General features: G+C 41.0%; 1 protein-coding gene across 1 annotated transcript in view; it reads right to left on the bottom strand.

The window, feature by feature from the left end:
- Nucleotides 1-22515, bottom strand: part of C8A (complement C8 alpha chain) — a 61759-nt gene that overhangs the window by 13266 nt on the left and 25978 nt on the right. The window contains exons 5-7 of the mRNA XM_033225039.1: nt 21834-22023; nt 19785-19985; nt 17540-17780 (exon numbers count right to left, since the gene is read on the bottom strand). Coding sequence (XP_033080930.1) covers nt 17540-17780; nt 19785-19985; nt 21834-22023 — 632 coding nt within the window. The remainder of the gene's footprint in view (nt 1-17539; nt 17781-19784; nt 19986-21833; nt 22024-22515) is intronic.

Raw genomic sequence — 22515 nt, 5'->3', positions numbered from 1 at the left:
TCAGATGTTGAGTACGGTGGTCCTACAGAGTATCTCTGGTGGCTTGCCACAGGACTCTGGCATCCCATCTCAGTTGATGCCTTTGTCAATGCCTTGGATATGGACTTAGTAGCCAGTTCCATCATATCTACTTAGAATAAGAACTACAAGAAGCCAAGGATAATTCAGTTAAAGAAACAGGATCCAAAAAGCCCTCAAAAGGCTGGGTGGATACACTGACCAAGTGTATTAGTCTGTTCTCATGCTACTAATAAAGACATACCCAAGACTGGGTGATTTTATAAAAGAAAGAAATTTAATTGACTCACAGTGCAGCATGGCTGGGGAAGCCTCAGGAAACTCACAATCATAGCAGAAGGGGAAGCAAACACGTCCTTCTTCACATGGCACCAAGAAGAGTGCCAAGAAAAGGGGAAAAACCCCTTATAAAAACACCAGAACTCATGAGAACCCATCCATTATCATGAGAACCACAAGAGGGTAACCACCCCCATGATTAAATTATCTCCTGCCAGGTTCCTTCCATGACACGTGGGGATTATGGGAACTGCAATACAAGATGAGATTTGGATGGGGACACAGTCAAACCATATCACCAAGCATAGCAAAATGAAACTGAATTGGGAAAACTTTAACATCCTACCCTACAGACAAAACACCAAATGAATAAGCACAGTAGCAAATAGACACAGCTTAGCAGGAGAACAAAAGAAAAGGCCTTAGAGTTTTAGATTACTCCCTGCTCAGTAGGGTAATGAAACCAGGGTACAAATTATAATTAGTAAAACGAAGGAGAAAATAATCTCACTCTCCTCTCCATAGGTAACTTAGAAACTTAGAGCTGTGTGCAAAAACACTTTAAAAAAATGAAATAAGAAAATATGATTTTCTTCATTGAACATTATCCAGCCTTTAAAAAGAAGGAAACCCTGCCATATGTGACAATACGACCGAACCTTGAGGACATACTGCTATGTGAAATAAGCCAGTCACAGAAGGATAAAGACTGCCTGATTCCACTTATATTAGATATACCAGTAGTCAGATACATAGAATCAAAGGGTATCATGGTGGTTTCCAGAGGCTGAGGGCAAGAGGAAAGGTAGAATTACTAATACAACTATCTTGTATAATCTCAATTATACAAGATAAGATATGAGAGCGACATGTCCCTATAGTTAACAACACTGTATTGTACTGTTAAAATTGGCTAAGAGGGCAGATTTCATGATAAGTATTTTTACCATAATAAAGTTTAAAAATAGGGAGTTATCAGAGCAGAATAAGCATGAGGGTGAAGATGTTCAGAGTCACATCCTTTTGAAAATATTAGAGGTGACTAAGGATGTTTACCTGAAGAAAGGAAAAAAGATTTCTCTTTAAGAGAGACCAGTAGAACTGGATTAAACTCTCCAGAGAGTTGTCTTGAGGAAGAAGAATTAGGTTTATTTGTGTGGTTGCAAGGGCAAGAACTAGGACCCAAAGGCCAGAAGCTACAGGAAGGCAAGTTTAGGCTTAGCATAAGGTCGATCATTATCACAGTCAGAAGTCAAGCAGAGATGAGGTGTTCCAGCAGGCAGTGAGCTCTCACCATTGTAGGAGACAAAGCTGAGGCTGGCTGTTTGCCTGTGAGGGTACAGTAGGGTTTGAAGGGTAGAAAAGACCAGTGATCTTTTAAGGTGACCTCTAACGTCATGATCCTGAGACTTTAAGAACACAGTGGAACACTTTAAGAACATTTGAGACAACTTTGATAAGTACCTAATGACGTTTTACTGTGTTAGAGCTAGCTGAGAAATAAGGAGGACTCAGGAGAGTGCTTGACCTCTGTGAGTTGAGAGTCAAGTGTGGGGAAATGGACAAGGAAACACACAATTATTGTAGTGTTGGGGGAGGACTCTGATACAGGGCAGCAGGGTCAGGGAAGGTGTCTGTGGGGGTCAGAAGAAGGAGCGAGAGACCAGTAGAACAAGTAGGGATTAGCCAGACAAAGCTAGGAGTATAATGGGAGATGAGGGAGACCCTGCAGAGGGCTTGTTTCCTCAGCAGCAAGATTCTACTCAGAAAAGCCAATGTGACTTGAACTCCAGAGTGGGAAAGAGAGAGATGCAAATCAGATGAGATCCCTAAGGAAGTACAGAGGTAGTGGGAGGCTGGGTTGCTTCTCAGTCTAGTCTGGTCTCAAGGTGAGCTGTTTCTGTGGCTACTTGCCAGGCTAGGAGCCCAAAGGATATGTGTCTGGCCACCATGTCTTCTACTTGTTTCCCACATGGTCTTGGCTGTGGTGCAGGTGGGAGAGCTGCCCTCACACCTCTATGGAGCTGCTGCATGTCTACAGCTCTCAGGCAGAACCAGGCAGCTTGATTTCCAAGGTGCCAGAACACGGCAAGTCTGTCATTCCTCAGATTAAAAGCATTAGGTGGAAAACAGCAGGTGTAGTGCATTATTTATCTCTTCGCAAAAAACAAATACCATTCATGTTGCTATGATTTATCTGCTACATTGCTTTGCTATATCGGTTGCCCCCAAAGACAGCCTCAGAAGGGGAAAGAGAATCTAATAGTCTATTTTCTATCATCACATTGGAAAGATGATCGGAGTCTGTGGCTGGGCTAGTTGGGAGGTGTCAGCTAACTTACCTGTCCCCTTTGTGTTTCTGTTTATTCATTAAAACTCACACTTCTTCCCAAACACCTGAGAATAAAATGAGTACCTCGGTGCCTTTGCAGGTGCTAAAAAATCCCTTTATCTCTTTCACTGAGCTTCTCCCACTCGGCTCCAGACAGCCTTTTCTTAATCCCCAAGGGCCCTATATCTAAGTCCTCAGTGTATCCCTGTGCTTCTCTCCAGCATAGTATTTAGCTCACTCTCGTAATTGTCAATTTCTTGGTCTGTTCTTCCTATAAGACTATAAGCTTCTAAGTCATCTCTTAGGTTTGCAAATCTCTGCACAGAGCCTGGCATGTGCCAACCCCCCCAGGAGTGCTTGGGGATTGGCTGACTTTAGCCTACATAGACAATGCCTCTAAAACGTTTTATGAGTCTTTCTTTAACTGAAGATGCAAATCACAGCTTTGTAATATCTCATGCTATATTTTATAAAGCATGCTCAGCTGCATTATCTCACTGGAAACTCTCAACAGTATTCTGGGACAAGGGGGATTTACCCATCTTACAGGCTCACTAGGACTGGAAAAAGCAGGAGTTGTGGTGGTTAAGAGTGTAACCTCTGGGGTCAGAGTTCTACCATTCACTTTCTCTGTTAGTGACTTGAGTAACTCATTTAATGACTTTCTGCCTCATACTCCCAATCTTTAAAATGGGAATGATAATAGTTTCTCTAAGTGAATTCCTAAAAAGTGTCTGGCACAATTAGGTGTTCAATAAATACTAACTTTTATTGTTAGGCAACTTGCCAAAGTCACTCAAGACTAACAGGCCCAAGAATCAGGTCTTGAAGCAAGATATGCCATACTCAAACACAATGGATGCTTCATTTCATCATGCTACTGTTATTCTGCAGAGGAACATTCATCATGCATGGTGAGTAGCCAATGGTAGTCCTGAAAGGAGCCTTCCAAACCCCTCGTTCCCTGACTACCTCATTCTGCAAAGAAGCTCAGAGAGGGGAAGGTAGGCAGAAGAAGGAGGCAATGTTGAGACTGCAGTCCCATGTCTTTGTCCTACTTGATAAGGGCTCTTCAGAGGCTCTGATTCTTCTACATGATTTCAGCCATCACAAGAGACAGCATAGCTGAAGGCCAGATTCTGAAACAGAGACTGCCTGAGCTGGAATTCCACCCCTGCCCAATGACCATGTGGGGATGGGGATTTTAATACTGTCTACCTCCTAGGGTTGTTGTGAGTGTTGAATGAGTTAATCCATGCCATGTAATGTGCTCAGGACAGTGCCTGGTTCAGAGCTAGCAATCGCAGTTAAGTGTTGCCATTACTACTGTTGCCAGAAATGCTGCAGCCTACACTGAGGCTTTTGGCTCCTGATTAGGAATCTGCAAAGTTAGAAAAAGAGGGAGGCTGAGGAGTTTGTAAAATGAGGTTTTCTTAATGGGCATTTCTGCAGTATTAGTGGTTAGGCCAGGAGCAAGTGGGGAGGAGAAGGGCACCCGGTGACTTCATAAGCACTATTATGTGCTGGGTGGAGATATTTCATGGGTTAGCTCACTCAGTGTTCACACATCATGCCACAATAGGATAATCAGTCCCATTTTAGAGAGGAGTAAGTTGAAATAGTTTAAACTTAACTTAGATAGTTTGTCACTTGCCCAGGTTATACACTAAGTAAATAACAGAATTGGGATTGAACCAAGGCCTGTGTCTAAAGCCCTGTTCTGTATGCCATATTATACTGCCTATGGGAAAGAGAGCTAAGGATGGCTCTGGGAAGAAGGTTGACACCATCTCATCTTTTCTCCTTTAAGTAATAAGCTGTTTTCAGTGATATTAGAGGTGGAAATTCAAAATCAAGAAACAATCAGAAAGATGGTGCTGAGAGTCTCAGTTCTATGTGTGTGCAGATGACTTAAGGGGGGTAGGGACAGAGCCAAGAAACTAGGAGTCTGTCAATCAATACCATCCATCACCATGAAGCCTGGTTGTCATGGTAACTGGGGATAAAGCCTGGAGCTTGTTAGAATCCAGTGACTGTCTGTTCGGATGACTGGTTAGTTAGCAGGCACAAAAATAAATAAATAAATTAATTAAAAGACCTGGTGGGCTGTCCCAGAGTCCTTAGCCACAAACATAAGACCTTTCACAATAAGATTCCTGCCCACCTCACCCTCCTCACTGTCTAATTCAGCTCAGAACTTTTAGGACACCACCCCCAACTCTGCAGAGTATTAGGAAAGCTCTGGAGGCTGCCCAGCATACATGGGCTTGGATTTGGAACCACCCCAGCTAGAAAGATGCTGAGTCTCTGCTGTGGGCCAGGCTCAGTCAATGGGCAAGACTCTGGGATGCAACATTAACAGGATGCACGCTGGACACAAGCAGCTGCAATAGTGTGACACTCAGAGCTAAGTCCTGAGTACACTGAAGCACCTAAAACAGGCTCTCAACCCAGACCTGGGGAGACAGAAAGACTGCCTGGAAGAGTCCTATTTGAGCTAAGCAGAGAACTGAGGATGAATAAGCATAAACCAAGTGAATAAGGGAGGGCAGAGGGAGAGGTGCAAAATTCCAGCTAGAAGAAACAGCATATGCAAATCAAGGAGAAACAGTATGGTAAGTCCAGGGTCCAGTACATTGCTCAGTATAGTGCACTCCAATGGTGAACAATGAGCTGGAGGTCTGCACCTGCTCATTGAAATGCTGGCCTTCTTTTCCAAATGCAGAGACCCTCTTGCTTTCAGTGTTCACCTTGCATGATTCCTGCAGCTTGCCATCCTCTCTGTGGTTTCTGAGAGGCCAACACTGACTCTGGCCACTGATATCATCACTATTCCTGGCACAATTCAGCCAAGATTGTTCTCATTTATGCCCTGGCCTCAGTAGCAAGCCCTTCCAAAACTGAGTCCAGCCTTTGGGTGAATCTGGACATTCATCTCCTTTTACTCATCCTTACCTACTTGCTGCCCCAGCCATTCCCATGCAACTCCCTTCTCTTCCAGGCAAACTTCTACTCCTAGTAATTTTGGAAGATGAGGTTTGAATATCTTTAGGGTCTAGGGTCTAGCAAGTGGGAGGGGCAGAAAAGGTTGTTGTTCCCTCCTTTGTACTTCTACTGTATTTGTTTCTATTTAAACATTTATCATATTATGTTCTTCTTGGCCCCCAACTGACTGCACATTTCTCCAGGGAAGGGATCTGTGTGTTTCACCCCTGTATTCCCAGAAATCATGGGTGCTCAGTGAGCATTTACTGAATGAGTGGATGAATGCATGAATGGAGATTAGGTTATGAGTATGGTTTTCCACTAAGATTGTTTCCTGTTTCCAACTTTGTGCAACAAGGGTAAATGCTCTACTCAGAATCGTCCTGAAAGGGAGTTATAATCAAACAATCAGCCATGATACATAAATGTGATGGTAATTTAAGGGAGTTTGATTAAATGTCTATCCCACCCCAATCACTCTCCGCACGTGGCTTAAACATCTGGGCTGCCTTTGTCTTATTTTAATAACTGTATAGTAAATACACAGCCCAAGAGCCCTGTTGCCCTCAGTTCCCAGCCTCTGGCAGACATCACTAATTGATCATAGCACTCTCTGGCTGAGCCCATATCTTGTGTTTCAATCTTCAACTCAGCAGTCTAGGTAGCATTTGCTATTAAGACCACTTGACATCCCTGGCTTAGACACTTCTTCTGACCTGCAAGTCTCTGAGGTTCACCTCTTCGGGTGTCACCAGCCAGCACACTGCTTGTTCCTGGCTCTGAGTCTGTACTTAAGTTTCAGAACAATCACGTGCTTGTCAGTTTAAACATTAACAATTCTTCCAGTTACAATTCCCCATCAATGGATCAAACTGACCCAACATTATATTTAGAAATGGATATAGAAAATAATATTCCCTTAATTATTTTTAAAACCCAATTGACTCCCTTTCAAAGCTATCACAACAGTTTGATGCTCTTAGAAAGGAAAATAAATGAAAGAAAATACCGGTTTACTGCAAGAAACATTGCACTTGGAATTAGAAACCTGGTTTCAAACCTCATCCTGTCTCTGACCAGCTGCGTCACCTTGGACATGTCATCTTGCCTTTCAGTGCCTAGTGGTCCTCATCTGTAAAATGAGGACAGCCATAAAATAGAGCTCAAAGAGTTGCCACAAGGCTTGGATGAGATGATGTGCATCAGAGGGCTCAGCGTGCCACCTGCCACAGAATTAGAACCCAATGATGCTTATTCCTCTATTTCCAATGAGATACACTCTTGGAACCATTTGATTCCATGAGATTTCCAGACCTAGCTCCACAGTTGTTATTGACATCTGCTTCCAGCTTTCCCACCTGTCTATCTTCCTGTGATGGTTAATTTCCTGCGTCAAGTTGACTGGGCTATGGAATGCCCAGGTATTTGATCAAACATTGTTCTGGGTGTTTCTGGGTGAGATTAACATTTAAAGTGCTAGACTTAATAAAGTAAACTGCCCTTTCTAACACGCATGGGCCTCATGCAATCAATTGAAGGCCTGACTAGAACAAAAAGACTGACCCTCCTCTGAATAAGAGAAGATTCTTCCTTTCTTTAACCTGGAACATTGGCTTTTATTTCCTGCCCTTGGACTTGAATGGAAATGTCAGCTTTTCCAGGGTCTCAAGCCTGCTGGCCTTCAGGCTGGAAATACATCACTGGCTGTCCAGGTTCTCGGGCCTTCAGACTTGGACTGAAATGAAACCAGTAGCCCTCCTGGGTGTCCAGCTTGCCGACTGCAGATCTTGGGACTTGTCGGACTCCATATCACATGAACCAATTCATTGTAATCAATCTCTTTATATTATATATACATGTTACATAAAGATTAATAATAGAGAGAGATACAGGTATTCTAGTAGTTCTGTTTGTCTGGAGAACCTGATTAATACACGTTCCAATGCCTCCCTTAGGGCTATTGATGATTTTTCCTTTATTTAAAGTAATTAAATATGCTTTTATAGTTAGTGGAGCACACTGAGTTAAGACTGTTTTTAACACTTTCTCGACCACTCTCAACATAAGAAATACATTTCACATCATGATCCAGTCTACACACAGTCATTTAAAAGAAGTATCTTTTCTTTTCTTTCTGAGACAGGGCCCCTCTCTGTCATCCAGGCTGGAGTGCGGTGGTGTGATCTTGGCTCACTGCAACCTTGACCTCCCAGGCTCAAGTGATCCTCCTACCTCAGCCTCCTAAGTAGCTAGGACTACAGGTGCATGTACCATGCCTGACTAGTTTTTTGTTTGTTTGTTAAATTTTTATAGAGATGTGGTCTTCCTATACTGCCCAGGCTGGTCTCAAACTCTTGGGCTCAAATGATCCTCCAGCCTTGGCCTCCAAAAATGCTAGGATTACAAGAAGTAGCCACTGTGCTTGGCTTAAAAGAAGTTTCAATGCTTAACTACACTTTGTGTGATATACTCTGATATTTTGCATTCTATTATATTTTATTTTTTAAATGCTGATCATGATCCACTAAATTTCTTTTACAGTCTACTAATAATGGGTTATGGTCTGCAGTTTGAAAAATCCTAGGTTAAGACCTCCTTGAGACATAATAGCACGTTGCTTAACATTACAGTTTCTTGAGTTTGACTTCACCAATTAATAGCTATGTGGCCTTGGGCAAGCTATTTAACTGAGAATAACTGAGTCTCAATTCTTCTTTTGTGAATTGGAGATTATACAATAGTGTCCTCTTCACAGGTCTCTCCTGAGAATTAAATGAGATGGTGCATTTAAAGTGTTCACCCCAGTGTCTACCACACAGTAAATACTCAGTAAATCTTGGCTGTCTTACCACCACTGCTAGAGCCTAAGCCTCTCGCATATAGTATCAGAATGAATGACAGAATATATGGAAAAAGGGATGAGTACTTGGAAGACATACAGAATCTAAATCAGAAGACCTAGGTTCAATACTAAGTGAGTCACACTGAACCATTTACTTAAGCTCTTTGGATTTCAACTTTCTTTCTATAAAACTGGGGAAAATAATAACATAATTCCTCATAAAGTTATTATGAGGATGAATTTGAATGCCAGATGTAAATGTGTTATGTTCTACAAGTAGTAGATATTATATGTAAATACATTTTATTAAAACCAAATAGTGAATAAGAAAATAAATTGCTTGTTCACTTTGGGTGGTAACCAATTTGGCTGTCCACAGAGTAAATTAGCCCTGATCATAATCAGATGATTATGATGAAGAGAAACTCCCTTACTTTCTATGAGACCCCTGATGAGAGGGACCATGTATTAAGCATCTTGGTATCTAGACAGTGTTTCCCATGTTATGTGTACTTTATAAATGTTTGCCACAGGAAAGGCTAAATGAATAAATGAAATACAGGAAGGCAGGGAGGGAGGAGGAAGAGGATATAGAGCTATAATTGGCATTAACTTTAGTGAGGTTTTAAATTCTGTCCCTGTAGCTATTTAGATGTTGTGTGTTAGGTGGTAGACTGGCTGGTCCACAAACCCTGACTGGAAGAAGATGATCAATAATGGGTTGGATGTACTGCACTCTTGCTGGAAGGGTCTTTCCCAGGGTCACTGTTATCTGGCATCAATCAGGGTCAGGGATGATGGAAAGCAGGCACTGATTTGAGCAGAGTTGTTAACACTTTGAAAGATAGTGATGAGAATTCAAAGTGACCTTGATAAATGGTAAGAGTGGTCCCTCCAACACTGGATGAAGCTTTGGAGACAGAAATGAATGACCTTGATCAAAGAAATGGGCAGGTGGAGGAGGAGGCATGATTGCTGAGGCTCCAAGTCCACAGCAAATGTACCAGCCACTGCACGCTGGACATCATGATAATGATTTCCCTCCCGGTTGAGCAATGCTTCAGAGCTGAGTGATTGCAGAACCCTGGAAGACAGATCTTCCTCTTATCCCCACTTTACAGATGAGAGAACAGTTAACATTCCAGAGTTGATAACTGTAAATCTGGGAATAATAAAAATGTGGTAATAATAACACCAACATCATACAGCAATAATAGGTAACATTTTTGAACTCTTACTCTGTGTTGGGCACTAAGCCACATGCTCACATAGATTGTTTCACCTCAAGTTTACAACAACCGTATGAAGTATGTACTGTTATTGACTCATTTAGAAGAAGATACTGAGGCACAGCGAGGTTAACTACTTTGTGGGTCACATGACTGATAAAGGCAGAGATAGGACTTGAATCAGGCAATCTGACTCAGAACCTACTTCAGCAATTGAAATTTATTGAGTGCTTATTGGAATGTGGGTACAAAATAAGTTCACTTATTCCTCACAACCAACCACTCTATGAGGTAGATGACAGTATTTCTAGCTTGCAGGTGAGGAAATTGAAACTTAAGATGATTAAATTATCTGCCCATGACTACATAATAAATGGCAGAGTCCATATTTGTAACCACTGTGATATATTCATATCCTTCATTAAAGGGAATAAATATCTATTAAACACTTATCATGCAACATGTACATAGAATTATTCTCAAGCAAACAAACCTTGTTATCATTCTTATTTGGATCTTGAAGAAGCTGAGGCTCAGAGAAATTAAGTGTTGTTCCTCAATCAAAATCATACAGCTACTAAATGATAGAACCAAGATCCCCACCCAGATGTATCTGACTTCAAAGAGTGGACTCCTTGCTACCATGTCACTGGCATGTTTCTTAATTTCACAGAGCTTGATCAAAATGGCTTTAGTACTTACTGACTCTACCTGAAATTATAATCCATAATAGTAAGTGCTGCTTGGACAGTATTTAAGGTATCACAGTGCTTTTCATGACTATCTTGGTTAATTCTCACAATAGACTTTTAAAGTAGTTATGACAATCTCTACCTTAGTGATGGAAAAACTGAGACTCAGAAATGTGATGTAACAGCTTCTGAATGGTAGCGCCTAGATTTAAAAAAAAAAGATATCTCAGGGAAAATAATTTTTTCCACTATGACACTGCCTGCCATCTTTGATGGGGCCTGCTGTCTTTGATAGGGTGGCAGAATGGCTACTGCTGTTTTTGTGAGCAAATCATCAACATAAGTCATTTTCTGTGAGGTCTTTGCAAAGCCCTTTCAATAAGGCCAAGAATCATGGCAGTTTAACTTTCTATTCTATGCAGGATTTCTATTACAGCATCCCTGATAGAGGTGTCCCATCAGACTCCCTGAGATTCTTTAACTGGTAGGAAGCATTCTACTTCATGCTGCATTTTGAGGGACCCAGGGCACAAAAGCTGAAACAAATGTGTCACGTCCTATCTACCTGAGCCACCGAAGGGGTCTGGAGCAGACCACCACCAACTTTGTTCCAAAGGCATTTATGAAATACCCATTTAACCTCTGATACATTTCTCATTCTGCATATCTGCTTAGCTGGAGGGAACCTGCAGGAAAAAATGGCATAGCATGGTCATCAGTGGTATCGGGAATGGAGAGAAAGGGATGGATTGTGGATACAGAGGAGGTGACTAATGAGATATGTAGGGGGAGAGAAGAGAGGGACAGAATTTTTCCCAGGTTGTGAGTCCCAATAAAGGCAACTGAGATGAAAAAGAAAGAACCCTGGATTTTAACTCACTTTGTATATTTTTCACTTATTAGTGATACGACTTTTTTGCCTTGTTTCCTCCATCTGTAAAAATGAGAAAACCATGCCTCCCTCACAGGATCATTGTCAATCTTAGGTGAGGAGACTTGGTATGGAGCTTAGCACGCAATAAATAGTCAATTATTTTTCCACCTCTCTACGTCAAGTAAACTGGGAGGATGGTGGTGTCTCTATAGAGAAATAATTCGGGAAGAAATGCTTGAAGGGTTTGGGGTGAGAAGGAAATGAATGTTATTGCCTGGAGGTGCCAGCTTCCTGGTGGAGATACTCACAGGCATACGAAAATATGGGTAGGGATTCTGGAGAAGAAAGAGGACTCTAGATGGAAATGTGGAGGTCATTCACGTGATGGTAAGAGTTGGAGGAGTAGAAGCAGCAAGGGGAACGCAGCTCAATGAGTATTCATGGTGCACTATTGTGGTCTCAGGCTTGTGCTAGATTCAAAAAGTACCCCAAGGATAACAGGCCTAGGACTCGTACGTCAAAGTTCACAGTCTGTAGAAGAGACAAATATATAATTGCAATTATTATAATATGCGTTTAAATATGTATGTATATTTAGAGTCCTTTCTTTGCACCCAGAATGCCTACCATATTTCCAAATGCCTGCGGGCTGTCTTTACCACGAAGATGGCACCTTCAGGTAAGCACATCCTGTCCTTCTCACCTCAATGTGTGTATGTGTGCATGCACACACACTCGTGTGTCTATGATAAAAATTCAATTTAGAGAAAGGAGTAATTGATACCTCACAATCCACACCCAGTCTATCTATAAATTCCTTAAATTCTACTTTAAAAATACACCCCAAATCTATCATATTCTTTCACATCCATTCTTTATTCCTTGCCTGGACATCAGCAATGCCCCTAACTGTTCTTCCTGAGTCCACTCCTGCTCCTCTAATCTGTGTTCTATGTGGCAGTAGAATGATCTGCTGCCCATTGATTAGACCAAGCACTGCCCTGTTGATGACCCTGCAGTAGTTTCTCTGCCACTGCAAATGTAGTCCATACTTCTTACTATGGCCAGAAAGACTCTCTGATGCCTCTTGGCTTCTTCCAACCTCAGTTTCTGCTGTTATTCCCTATTCCAAGGTTTCTGTCACACATGCCTTCTTTCCCTTCACAAACATGCCATGCTCTTTCCTCAGGTAGGGCCTTTGTACAAGCTGTCCACTCACCCTGAACGCCTTCACCCTTGTCTTTCGCATTTCTTTATCCTTTGGATCTCATCTCAGTTTGGATTTCACTTCCTCAAAGAGACTTTCCCAGATCATCCCAAACTAAGTGAATATCCTCCCTCACCTCCTGAAGTTAGTCTCTATTTTTACAACCTATTCATTTTCTACATGGTTTTTATCACAATTTGCAATTACATCTTGATCAATTAATTTACAAGTTAAGTCCCTACTATAGTCTAGGAAATGAATATGCAACAATAAGCAAAAATGATTGGAATGAAAATTCTAGAAAGAGGAGATTGACAATAAACAAATAAGTCTATGAGCATGGGGGCTACTGATTTGATGATAATTAAAATAGGGTGATATAACAAAGAGAAACTTAACTACATGGTCAGGAGAGGTCTCTCTGAAAAGGTGACACTTAAGGAGATCCAACTGGTAAGAATACTGCTATACAAACATCAGAGGAAAAGGTGGTTCCGGCAAAGAAGACAGCTAATACAAAGACTCTAGACTGAAGTAAGCTTGGAGTGCCAGAGAGTTACAGGAACAACAATTACGACAACACCTGCAACAACAACAACAACAAAGAAAGAGAATAAGAGACCACCATACTCTTGCAGTATCCAGGTGAGAGACAACAGTGGCTTGTACAAGTGAGACAGTAATACAGGGAGAACAGGTGATGTATATACTTTAGAAGTAAAGTCAACATATGTTGCTGATGGGGCCAGGAAGTAAAAGAGGACCAACGATGATATTTGGACTTTGGCTGTTTATTTTGTTTCCTCCACTGGATCGTAAGCTTTGCAAGAACAGGGACCATACTGATTTTGTTCTTTTCACACATGATACAAACTCAATGGACATGGCTGAATGAATGAATGTATAAACAAATGAAACTATGGGAGAAGGGGTGGAGCAATATCAGAGCAGGTTTCACAGAGGTAGGGATGCCCCTACAAGGTTCAGAAGGATGAGCTGAAGTTTATCAGGTTGGCAAGACAGGGAAGAGAGCACTGGGGGATGAGAGAACAGCATGTGCAAAGGAGGCCGGGAACATCCAACTGAACAGAACAATGGCATTGAAGTACTTGACCTGTCCAACATATATTGGCAGTTCTGTAACCAGAGAAGTCAGAATGCGGAATACACTATTTCTCTTCTATATACCTTGATACAAAGACAAATAATGAGAGCTCCAAAGAAGGAATGAAGGAGGGAAACAAAATCTAAATCCAGAAATTTAAGCCCCAAACTGTACTGATACCTGCAGAAGGTAGAAAGCTGTCAGTCACAGCCCTTGAGGAAATGTTAGGATCTCATTGAAGTCTAACATCACCTCCCTAACATCCAAGACTTCCCTTGATTTTTGATGCATGGTTTCATGCTGTCTTTGGGAGAGAAGCATTTGATCTAAAGGGCACATTAGAAGAAAACAGCTTCGTGCATCCTGTGGGATGAACCCAGAGAGGATCTGAGCAAACCCAAGGACAAAAGATTCCCCCAGAGCAAACCAGTGAGGATGTTCACTTAAATCATTCCATGCCAAGCTCAGGCCTTTGCAGACATGAATGTTCACCACACAGGATGTCTCTCAGAAACAACCACTTAATAGAATATACATTAACAGCATGTAGATCAAAGATACATAAAGAGAGAAAAAGACAGTGACAAAGAGGAAAGAGAAAAGGGAGAGAGAAAAGTACCTAGAAAGAAAGGGAATGAGACAGAGGGGAAAGAGAATAAGACAGAGAGAAAGCTATTAGATTGAGGCAAAAGTTGCAGTTTCTAATGGCAAAAACGTCAATTACTTTTGCACCAACCCAATATAGCAAACATCAAAATGGAGAAAGGGTGTGTGTGATTCTGTTTGTCAAAGGGAAAGAAGGTAGATATTTTTGTTCTTTGTAGGTTAATATGTAAATGACATTCTGATTTATTAGCGGTCTCCAGCAGACGAGGTGATGATTAGCACATTTCCATATTTATAGAAAAGCAACACTAACTTTCCGGATTTATAGAAAATCAGCTCTTCACAAATAGCAAATTGTGCTATTATCGACATATGGTTTTCTATAAACAGAGCTGAGGTAATTATCCCTGGGACAATTTGTTGGTGGGCTCCTTTTGAATATTAACCACATTGGAAGCCCATTTCAGCCTCACAGATTTTAAAGAGGAGGGGCCACCAGATACCCCAGGCAATTAATTAGCAATCCAGCCCCAAAGACGGGAGCCCAAATGAAAGGCTATACCACAACCACATGGTGGAAGACCAGAGGCCCAGGGCTCTGACCCCAGATTCTGGCAGGCCTGGACTAAGTAATTAGCCTCTCTGATGAGCCACAGCATTTATGTAGCTAAAACTTGGATAACACCAATCTCTAAGTGATGTCAAGAAAATTAAATGAGAATATGTAAAATAGCTCCTGAAGCCTAGTAGGTGCTCAACAAATGTTAACTCTTTTTTCCTTCCTCATGTTTTTGAATGATTCTTAAGACCCACTTGAGTAAAGTTTTTAAATGCTTATTTTACATTTTACATATTTTACATCCATTGTAAGCTACTTATTTTGCATCATGATACGATACAAATATGCATGCTTTTATTTAACTGGAAAAGATTTCTTGAAGTAATAATTTATCTTTAGTGCCTATAATCCATTATGATATTTTCTATTCTGTCCTTTGTTGTAGTTCGCAACTTTTCTTGTGATCCATATACATTGATTTTGAGAACTACAATTGGCTTGCAACATGTAGTTTGAAAAATACTGTAATGCAAGAGGGTAGGAACCGTATTTAGATTTGTTCATCATCATATCCCTAACACAAACACATAATGGATACTCAACAGAGCAGTTGCATTATTTTTTAAATGAACATGTAGATGGATGAATTAATGAATGACTCTAGCCAGGAATCTAAATTAATACTTCATCTCAAACTTCCTGTCTTGTTTTGAACACTAACTATGTATTAAACCCTATGTTGAATGTTAAAGAGGTGGAAAAGTGGCAGGCATGATACTTGGTTTCAAATATCTTGCTATCTGGATAAGGAAGATAATACTAACATTTGGAAATTTTTTTTTATACTTTAAGTTCTGGGATACATGTGCAGAATGTGCAGGTTTGTTACATAGACATACACGTGCCATGGTGGTTTGCTGCACCTATCAACCTGTCATCTACATTAGGTATTTCTCCTAATGCTGTCCCTCCCCTAGGCCCCCACCCCCGACAGGCCCTGGTGTGTGATGTTCCCCTCCCTGTATTCACGTGTTCTCATTGTTCAACTCCCACTTATGAGTGAGAACATGTGGTGCTTGGTTTTCTGTTCCTGTGTTAGTTTGCTGAGAATGATGGTTTCCAGTTTCATCCATGTCCCTGCAAAGGACATGAACTCATCCTTTTTTATGGCGGCATAGTATTCCATGGGGTATATGTGCCACATTTTCTTTATCCAGTCTATTATTGGTGGGCATTTGGTTTGGTTACAAGTCTTTGTTATTGTGAATAATGTTGCAGTAAACATACTTGTGCATCTGTCTTTATAGTAGAATGATTTATAATCCTTTGGATGGGAGAAAACTTTTGCAATCTATCCATCTGACAAAGGGCTAATATCCAGAATCTGCAAGGAACTTAAACAAATTTACAAGAAAAAGACAATCCCATCAGAAAGTGGGCGAACGAAATGAGCAGACACTTCTCAAAAGAAGACATTTATGTAGCCAACAATCATATGAAAAAAAGCTCATCATCACTGGTCATTAGAGAAATGCAAATCAAAACCACAATGAGATACCATCTCATGCCAGTTAGAATGGTAATCATTAAAAACTCAAGAAACAACCAATGCCGGAGAGGATGTGGAGAAACAAGAACGCTTTTACACTGTTGGTGGGAGTATAAATTAGTTCAACCATTGTGGAAAATAGTGTGGCAATTCCTTAAGGATCTAGAACCAGAAATACCATTTGACCTAGCAATCCCATCACTGGAAAATTATTTTTTAAAGACTACCCAGTGTGGAATTTTATGTATGTGTTGAAGAAGAGGAGTAGCCAGCCTGGGCTGGTGCAGTCAAGGAAACTTCTTAAAGCTGGGAATTTGAACTTGGCTTTGCAATGTGAATAGATCTCTCATCCTTCCTGTCACTCACTGAATAGGTCAGTGGTTCTCAAACTGTAGTAGCATCAGAAGAATCGCCTGGCGAACTTGTTAAAACACAGACAGCTGGACCCATTCTCAGTTTTTGATTTAGTTAGATTTGGGATGGCGACCTGAGAATTTACATTTCTAACAAGTTCCCAGGTGATGCTGTTCTGACGGTTGGGGCCCACACTTTGAGAACCACTGTTCTCCTAGATTGGAGTAATATCATTAATGTGGTCGATGCTAATAGTCTTTATTCTTAGCCATTCAAGATGTTAAGCAAGAAAGTGATATAATCAGATCTGTGAAGTAGAAAGATTCATCTGGTGGCAATTATCAAGAATAGCTTGGAAGGGGTTAGCCCGCCGCCAGAGACCATTTAGGAGCTGATGCAGTAACAAGTGAAAGATGAGACCCCAGCTTACCTCAGCAGGAGTGGAGATGGAGGACAGCGGAAGAATGAGAGAGAACTGAAGCGCCTTAGAGATCTACCGGAGTGAAGGAGAAGGAGGAGTCTGAGATGAATCTAAGTTTCTAGCTTCACTGACTGACTGTGTGGTAGTTCCATTAACCAATAATACTGCATTTAAAACAAGTTTTCACATTTTAATTAACAAAATGCCCTCATTTTTTTAAAAATAAAAGTAACTATGATACAATAGGAAGCATATAGTTTTAGGGGGCTAGACAAGTCTGAGCTCAAATCCTGCTTGTGGTGCTTATTAGCAAGTCTCACTCTTCTGGATCTCAGTTCCCTGGGAATAATAATACTTATTCTATCCTATAGAGTTGTCCTAAAAACTAAATGAGATCACCCATGGCTCATAGTCAGTGCTTAGAAAACTTCAAACCATGACTTGGTGTCTGTGTTGACTACCGTGTACATAGAGCTGCTTTACTTACCAAGAGATTCCATTTTTGCTGTGTCAATCACCAGGATATATTCATAAGTGCCACCCATGGATCCAGATGTGATGTAATGGGTGCCATAGTCATTGATGAACTTGGAATACATGCCATAATTGTACTGATCTGGAAGCTCCATTAATGACTGCAGCATTCCTTCATCCAGCATAATGTTGTCCCTCCTCATCTTAAAATGGGCAGTCTGCACCTTTGTGAAGATTCTCATGAAAATGAATTTCTGCCAACAACCGCCATTGAATAAAGCAAAGGAAAAAAGAGAGCATATATGTTACCATTAGAAATAATGCAAAAGGTTGCTGGGTGCGATGGCTCATGCCTATAATCCCAGCACTTCAGGAGGCCGAAGCTGGCGGATCACGAGGTCAGGAGATTGAGACCATTCTGGCCAACATGGTAAAACCCCGTCTCCACTAAAAATACAAAAATTAGCTGGGCATGGTGGTGCATGCCTGTAATCCCAGCTACTCGGGAGGCTGAGGCAGGAGAATCGCTTGAACCAGGGAGTCAGCGGTTGCAGTGAGCCGAGATCGCTCCAGCCTGGTGACAGAGCAAAACTCCATCTCAAAAAAATTAAATAAAATAAAATAAATAAATAAATAGAAATAATGCAAAAAGTCAGCTTTTAGTAGCTGTAAGAAATACATATATATAAACACACATATGAACACAAATACATGTAACGGAGTACTACCATATTTCACAAGCACATATTTGGTACCAATGTATGCCAGACTTCCCCCACACCTCCATCTCTGTTCCCACTGCCCCTGCCTAGGTCAAGTTCTCATCAACTCTCACCTGGGTGAGCTACTACAATGGTTTCTTCATTGTGCTTCACCCTTCTGTTCTTTGCCCAATCCATTCCCACCCCCACACTTCTCCCAGTGCTAATCAAAGCATTGCATTGTGAAACTTCCTATGCTAATATTAAGTATCCATTAAAAATTGTGTTTAAGATATCTTTAATGACATGCTGAAATGTCATTCAATTGAAGTTATTGAGCAAAGATCTACAATGCCTATAGCAGCATGCATTACACTAGGTGCAGAGGACATAATCTTGAATGAGATAGGCTCCTGCCCCCCTGGAGTTCATAGTCCAATAGTAATCTTGAACTAAGTAATAAAGAAAAGCAGGGTCCTTATATAAAAAAATAAGAGATAGCACTGGAAGAATTTTGGATTGGTTTTATAGGAAGATGGCCATCTATGGGCTTTACTTTCAGGCAATAGAAACCTTGATTCAAAGTGATGATGGAAGTTTGAGGAGTCCACATGCTTTTAGAAAAGTCCATATTAACATGCTACAGATAACCCTTAGAACAATATAGGACTTTATCTTCAGTTCAATAGCTCATTCTTTGGCAAAGCTCTAGGACTCAATTTATGTGTGCTAAGTTAATTTTTATAACTATATTTTCATCATTCAAGATAATTTTTGAACCCCAACTGGATCCATAGTCTTGGTATTAATGCTACTGAGAATTTTAGTAAGCTTCTAATTAATTCAATAAATATTCCCCTGGCCACCTGATTACCTCTCCAACCTCACCACTCCCTGTTTTCCTTTCCCACTCTGTGTTTCAGCTGGCTGAAGTACTTTCAATCCCAAGTTTTTGTGTGGCTTCCTCATCTCCAGTCCCTCGCACATGCTGATTTCCATGTCTACAGCATCCTTCTGCCAACTTCTGTCTCCCTTTTTCTGGACAATTTGTACTAATCTTTAGATCTAAGCTTAGATGAATGTTCTTTCCTCAAGGAAGCATTTCTTGACCCCTCAGGATGATAGGCACTTAAAGGTGAAGGTTTTCTGGAAAAATGAAATTTTTTTTTTCTGGCATACCAGCCCTTCTATCTTTTTGGAAAAGCAAGGCTTGCTTTACAATTCTTCCAAGCGAAATTTAGAGGGTCCAGCTGTTTCTCTTAAAACATTACCATTCTACACATTTCCCTATATGCTCCAGGTAACCACGAAAAAGGAAAGGGAGGGGGCAAAGTGATAAGAATCCTAGTCTTATCATTCAATTTTATTCCCTTTGTGATTATTCTGTGTGCAAAAGCGTAATAAGAAAAACAAACCTGATTACCACTGATCAGACATTTCCAATTACACAAGCAAATTAAGGTTCAATTACTACTGTACTTTTTAATGCAATTAAGGTAATACGTGTTCAGTGTACATTATGGAATACTGTGAGACACAGACATTATGTTTGAATACCTTCTCATTATACTTGTTTAATTCTTTCAGGAATGAAGCATCTTCTGACTCGGATACACCTACACCCACCATTAAACGGCTGCTGGCCAGGCCTACACCGATGGTCACTCCAAATGAGTCAGACTTGTCTTTTCTAACTTTAGAAAGAAGGTCATTTGCATTATCATACAACTCTGAGGAGATTCCAGTATCTGCCAGGGCCTGAAAAAAAAAAATGAATAGATGTTAGCTTTGTGCACATACAGCCATTTCTCAATTCATATTTAATACTTAAATCTTTGCTTGGTAAAATACCTAAAATTTTAGATTATGGTAGGCAATTCTTTTATAAAGCAATCCAGTCATTAGACTGATACTTATTAAAATATAGAAAACACAGCATTGTTAGTGTTTAGTGGTACTGATAAAACATTTATACACCACATGTGCTTGCACACACACACACACACACACACACACGCACACACACAGATGATTCTGATCAAATGCTATATTGCTCTGAGCATGGATTTCTTTCTGGCTGGCTTATCCTTCCAGGAGAGAAGGCTGGCTGCTTGTCTTTGCAATAGTGAGATACAGAAAGCCACATATGGGCAGGAGCCTGGGAAGAAAGAAGCAAAGGAAATCTGCAGATTATGATTGTCTTAGGTAGTGGTATACAGGATTTCATTTCTCTGCTGACTTGAACTGAGGCCTGGGCTTGGCCTTGTTTGAGCCAATGAAGTAAGCCTTAGGAGCCTGTGAGTAGTTTGCTCTGCAATCATGAGAGCATGTGTTGAAATGGAGCCTCCATTACCTTGAGTCCCTGAGTGTCTGTGATGGTCAGTTTCCTTTCTACCTTAGGGTGGACAAGTAGCATAAGCAAGGCGTTGTTGCTTCAGCTGCTGAGATTTGAGAATTCTTTGTTCCCAAAGCACTTAGTCCATCTTGCTGATACATAGGCCCAAGACCTTCCTCGAGATTGGGAACATGGTGTGGTTTATGTCTTCCACATTGGTTTACCACTGGTCTGATAAAGAGTAGAGGTTGGAGTGGGGTTGGGGCAGCAAACTTCTTAAAAACAGACCCTATAAGCTTGGCCTTATTTTCTGTCAGTATTTTGTTCAGAATCCTAGGATCCTACTATCTCTCTCTAGAAAGTGAATAATCTATCTCCTCCTCTAAATGTTGTGCAGCCTGGATTCAGTTCAGACAGATCTAGGTTTGGGTCTTGTCTCTGCTACCAACTGCAGTGGAGTTTGATACTGACACTTTCTCCCTTTGTGTTTCTTTTTCTCAATATCTAAAATGAGGCAATGATAATATCTATCCCATTGTGTTGTGAGGGTTAAATAGTACAATTTGTGTGAAAGTAGAAGATCTGACACATGTTAAGCATTCAATGATGTTTGCTGTGTGGATGTTTCACCCAAAGGATGAGGGGTAAGAAAATTAACAGCCACGAGTAGGCTCTTGACTGATCATGAGCTCCAAGTGACCAAGAGACCACCAAATCGTAGAGATGGAGAGAGTCTTAGTGATTGTCAGCAATTTGCAAGCATTTTTATACAGAAGAACATTTGCTTCACACAAAATCACATACAAAGAGCCAAAACATGAAAATGATCAGTGTGAGATGCCCTTGGTGAAACAAAAGTATAGGTCTCAGATCCTGCTCATCTACGCCTTGTCCTGCCCCATACTCTACAGATTAGAAAACTGGGCCCAAGGAGGGCAGTGGGTTAGCTGCTAACAGTCTTGTATATAGTCTAACAGAGCCACAACTTGGAAATAGGTCTTCTGATTGGCAGCCCAGAGAATAGGGCCTCAGATCTATTTTACTGATTTTGGAATGGAGCCAAGATTTAACAGGTGGGTAGCCACATTTATGATCTGCCTCTCAGCACCCTTCAACACTAAGTATGTGTGGGGATGGGTATGAAGAAGACTCCAGCCACCAGCAAACTATAGAAAACAAAAGCTTCCAGAGCAAGCAATCTCCGCCAATAGGCCTCTGCCTCTCTGCCACCTACACCACAGTGGCCTGAAAGCCTCCCTGTTCGGACTTACTTCAAAGTGGTACTTCAGGAAGTTGTAGGGTTTCCGAAAGTATTTCTCATCATCTCCATAGTAAATACGTTCACACGTGGGGTCATATCGAAGCTCCCTCCATTCCCCATTGTATACCGTCTCACACTGGCCCCCATAGTAAGTGGCATCGTACACACTCTGAGCATCTTCCTGGGTCAGGATATTGTACCTACATTGAACAAAGCAGCTTCTAAATAGCTAGTGGATGCTGGGTTTTATACCTGGGTGATGGGATGATCCGTGTATTAAACCACCATGGCACATGTTTTCCTGTGTAACAAACCTGCACATCCTGCATATGTACCCCTGAACTTAAAATAAAAGCTGGAAATTAAAAAGCAAAAGCAGCTTTTAGGAGAGAGAATTAGAAAGGCAAGGTGGCATATAATGTCATCTTCTGAAAGATGTTGTAGCTGGTTCAAGTAATGGTTTCTCAACCTATGTTCTGTGGAGCCCTGGGGTTCCTCCAAGTAGCTTATGGGCCACTTTAGGTAACACTTGGAGACTAAATGGGCTGGCCTGAGCCTTCAGTTTTCCTTTATGTAGATCATCTAGACAGTCCTATTTAGCATCTAGAATCATATTGCCACATAAGCAGCCCTAAATATTTGCTGAATAAGTTAGAGAAGAATATATGCAATTATCAGGAATCCAAGGGCAG

This window comes from Trachypithecus francoisi, unplaced genomic scaffold (genome assembly GCF_009764315.1).
Source record: "Trachypithecus francoisi isolate TF-2019V2 unplaced genomic scaffold, Tfra_2.0 Lachesis_group12, whole genome shotgun sequence".
In the NCBI taxonomy this organism is placed as follows: Eukaryota; Metazoa; Chordata; class Mammalia; order Primates; family Cercopithecidae; genus Trachypithecus; species Trachypithecus francoisi.
The sequence above is the reverse complement of the archived record's forward strand: the minus strand, read 5'-3'. Positions and strand labels throughout refer to the sequence as shown.